The sequence below is a fragment of the Papaver somniferum genome, chromosome 4 (assembly GCF_003573695.1).
Source record: "Papaver somniferum cultivar HN1 chromosome 4, ASM357369v1, whole genome shotgun sequence".
In the NCBI taxonomy this organism is placed as follows: Eukaryota; Viridiplantae; Streptophyta; class Magnoliopsida; order Ranunculales; family Papaveraceae; genus Papaver; species Papaver somniferum.
Window position 1 is genome coordinate 19,178,381 of NC_039361.1, and position 4,019 is coordinate 19,182,399.

The 4,019-nt window shown below is 37.2% G+C and overlaps 1 protein-coding gene across 1 annotated transcript; it reads left to right on the forward strand.

Annotated features, from left to right (window-relative positions):
• Positions 1 to 2,464: 2,464 nt before the first annotated feature.
• On the forward strand, positions 2,465 to 3,679 carry LOC113272115. Its single transcript, XM_026522018.1, has 2 exons — positions 2,465 to 3,397; positions 3,614 to 3,679. The coding sequence occupies exons 1-2, from the start codon at positions 2,465 to 2,467 to the stop codon at positions 3,677 to 3,679; spliced, it is 999 nt and encodes a 332-aa protein (XP_026377803.1).
• The last annotated feature ends 340 nt before the right edge of the window (positions 3,680 to 4,019 follow it).

Sequence of the window (4,019 nt, forward strand, 5' to 3'; positions counted from 1 at the left end):
ACCGCCGCTCTTCGTAATGTCTAATACTTTGTCATCGTGAAGTCTAAACTCTTTAGTCCAACCCAATGGCTGGTATTTTCCCCCCTGCTCTTTTATGTCATAATTATTAGTCCTCTTTCTATAGAGCCATATGTCATAGAATAGGTTCGCAGCTAGCACTATAGACCAACAACCCACCTAAAACCCCTACTGTATGAGCAGTCCAACGGCAATAAGCGGGTGGCTGTGGAAAAGCAGGTGGTGGAAGTTGTTCAGAAAAGTTTTCATCCGCCAAATTGAAGATCACAATCATCCGTCCATCATGTGACCAATAAATAGTTTCATTCAGGAAGACACCTTGTCGGGTGCTAACCACCAGGTTAGTTTTAATATCTAATTTTGCAACATTTCTCCATCCATCCACTGCCAAGAGTATATACATCACGTTTAGGGTCCAAGGATCCTTGTCTTCTCTATACAGCGTGACAACTTTGTACTCATTGGTTGAAGCAAGGTAACCAAACCCGCTCGACCAATTACGACCCGGATTTGTCCCAGGTTCAAGAAGAATAACATACTGTTTTTTTTTGCTCAGTAAACAGAAATATATTAAGAAAAAGGTAATTTACGAACTCTGCAAAGTAGAAGCCACCAAGCAGGGGAGAAAGGAAACACAACAAAGAAAACCAAAATCCAAGAAAAAACTAGGGAGTGTCAGAGAACAGGAAGAATAACATGCTCTTTGGTCATTGGATTACAAATACAAAAACTAACATCAGAATCATCACGAATACAGATGAAACCATTAAACGAAGCAAGTAAAGTATTGTAACCCTTGAATGGAGCCGTTAATTTCAACCTTCTGATCCTATTGATAGGCTCCTTATGATTCTCATTATGTACAAAATAATGGAGTTTTTTTATCTTTAGACAAGGAAAGAAAACTCAACTTATCAGAATGATTAAGACTAATTAGGTGTATCTGAGAAAAGGATGGATGTTGAATATGATTTCTCCATGTTTTAGATACTGACTTGCAATCTAGAACTATTCACTTGGTAAACGAGCGAGTATGTCCGGTGTTATTTTTACTGGGAGAATGTTGAATCTATCCATCAAAACCACCTTTGTTGTTCTCGAAGAAGGAAGCAAGATCGATGTACATAGAGAATGAGAATGGTAGAAAGGGATCCGAATATTTTTAGGGTTAATGGAAAAATCGATTTCAATGCGGAAGATTTGCATGGCTTTTTGACTACTAGTGGGTCCCACACATGGATCATGAAATGCCACGTAAGCTTTGGCCAAGTTCTGTACGATGTTTTGTTGGTTATGAATCATGACTTTTATTCTGAGCACACATTGCACATATGCACGTTTACAATGTGTGGCTTGTTCTTCCAACCGTAGGCCAAGGCCAAGGATTGTGAATATGGATGACCTCTTTTTTCTTCCAGTTGTGTTTAGAAATCTTCTTCTTCGATTTTGACCTCTCTCTCTCAAATCTTACAGACTCGAGTGTTATACCATGTCACCATCAATGGATTAGGATAAGGTTGTTATCTATGGACCTGGTTGGAATTTTCTGAACCGCCTTGACCGAGTATGGGTATTAAAAACGATATCTGCATCAAAAAAATCTTTCGATTTACAGTTGTTTGATCTGCGTGAACGTCAACTTGAACCTTCATCTTCACCCACTAAGTATACCTAGTTAATTTTCTGCTGTGCGTATCTTGCGCAGCTGTATCGTTTTATGTCCATCTAAGATATTTTTCTTTTCACGCGTTTGCTCTTGTTATTGGTGTTTTATACGCATTATCATACTCATCAACATCAAATGCTTTATCCATCAAAAAAATAAATAAATAATGTTACCTAGAAACGTAAGATAAATACTTCCAGCATGGGCCTAGCTAACGGTAGTAAAATATAAGATGAGTGGAAGACGTCCCAAGAACATTTACCCGAGTCAACCCACTGTTTTAAGATGAGTCAACTCAGTAGGAATCACGAAGGACAACTCCGGTATTTGAATTTAAAATTCAGGTACACACCGTACACTTTAAAACACAAGGTGTTATTATAAGCACCGACTACCCTATGGGAGCTTCCTAACAGGCAGCTAGCTCCCAATGCATTTATACAAATGTAAGTGCAAGCCTGGTGAGCCTCCCAGTGGTATTAACATAAGCATTTCCTTGGCTTCCTAATAATGACTCGGTAGTCAATTGAATCTGAGCTAACACTGGCATTTTCGGCTGTCAGTGAACAAAAATAAGACTCGTGGGGATTAAACCATTAAACAATCAATATTTTTGTGTTTTTAGAGACAGATTTTCAAAGTCAAACCAGCGCACTCATCAAGGTTATATAGTATCATTCTACTATGTATCCATCTCTCTTTGCATCCCATTCTCTCTTCAGTTTCTCTAAAGCTAGAATTGCAGAATCATAAGCATAGATCGAAGGAGCAAATACATCCATGGGATTTTTCAGCATCATCAAGGAAGCCTGTAGAATTTCATATACATGGAAGAAAATATTTTCGTGCATCGCCATTGTTGTACTCTTGCCTCTAGCAGCCCTTTACTTAAACGAAATCCAAATTATCAACTTCATCGAAACCAATCAAAACAGTGAAAATGCCAGACGGGTTGCTTTGGGTATAACCGAGTTCATCTATGCGTTGCTTTTGATATTTTTTACTCTATACTCAACCTCCATCGTCGTTTACACAGTTGCTTGTTTCTATACTTCTCAAGATATTACCTTCAAGAATGTCAGTAATGCATTTAGTAAAGTATGGGGGAGGCTCATTGTCACATCCTTGTGGTACATACTCATGATGGTCATTTACTTCGGTGTAGCCATAGGTTTGTTAGTTTTGATTGAGAGCACGATGAAAGGTGTTGGGCTAAGTAAATTATATGTAGCTATTTTTCTAGCAGTAATTTACTTCGTCGGATTGGTTTACATAACTATCATTTATAACACGGCAACGGTAGTTTCCATTTTGGAAAATGATTATGGTAGAAAAGCGTTTAGAAGAAGTATGAAATTGATCAAGGGTAAGACGTGGGTTTCGTTCTTTATCTATCTTGTTCTTGATTTCGCACTTGCTGGTATAATAATCGTATATGCTTTAATGGTTTATGGAACAAGATTGAGTGTAGGAACTAAAGTTGCTATTGATGTTTACGGGAACAAACTGAGTTTAGTGGGTAAAGTATTTGTTGGAATCGGGTGTTATTTGTTGATGGCTATGGTTCTTCATTTCTATTTTGTTATCCAGGCAGTGATCTATTTCAAGTGTAAATCTCACCACAATGAGAACATATCAGATGTTGCCCGTCATTTGGAGGATTCTTATGTGCAGTTGGTTAAGGTCGAAAATGGCGCCGTAGAGCGAGCATCCGTTTGATGGATGGATTTGTAAAGTTCTTACATAAGTTGTTGTCTGCACTTCATGTATTTGCTTTGGAGGAGAAAATCATTTTGTTGTTTGTTAGATGAGTTTTATTATTTGCACACAGAAATGTACTGTTCTATAATTCTTTTTGACGAACGAGTTGTCAAAGAAACTGTAGTAATTTTCTGAAACTAATCTGATTGTTTTAAACTGTTTTGCCAGATTTGTAAATCTGAAGCTGCTAGTAGTGATAGATCTAGTAATGTTCTTATTGTGTTTGAGCTGTAATGCTGTATAGCCTCCCAAGTTATTACAATCCCTTTTAATATACTTATTTTAAGATAAGAGCAAGCTAGTACTATGGAAGTAATCTAAATTGGGTACTGTCATTAAATTATACGGATGCTAATTTTTGTTTGGGTTTATCTAGCTTAGTTTATTTGAATCCGATTCAGGATTTGCAAAGGCTCGCAAATGCTCAAATTATATTTGTACTAACTCAAGAAATGATTGTTGTGGTGCCACTTTAAATCCTAACTCGTGTCTAAGACTAAAGTTGTATTACTTGTGTGAATCGGTATCAACTAGGTGTGACTCACTCACTAGATCAAAAAATAAACTCTTCAAT

Bases quoted from the DNA above. Each gene is read 5' to 3' on its own strand.
- LOC113272115 (XM_026522018.1), top strand. From the start codon at position 2,465: ATGGGATTTTTCAGCATCATCAAGGAAGCCTGTAGAATTTCATATACA. The intron at 3,398-3,613 runs GTTTGATGGATG...CTGTTTTGCCAG, and splicing joins GCGCCGTAGAGCGAGCATCC to ATTTGTAAATCTGAAGCTGC.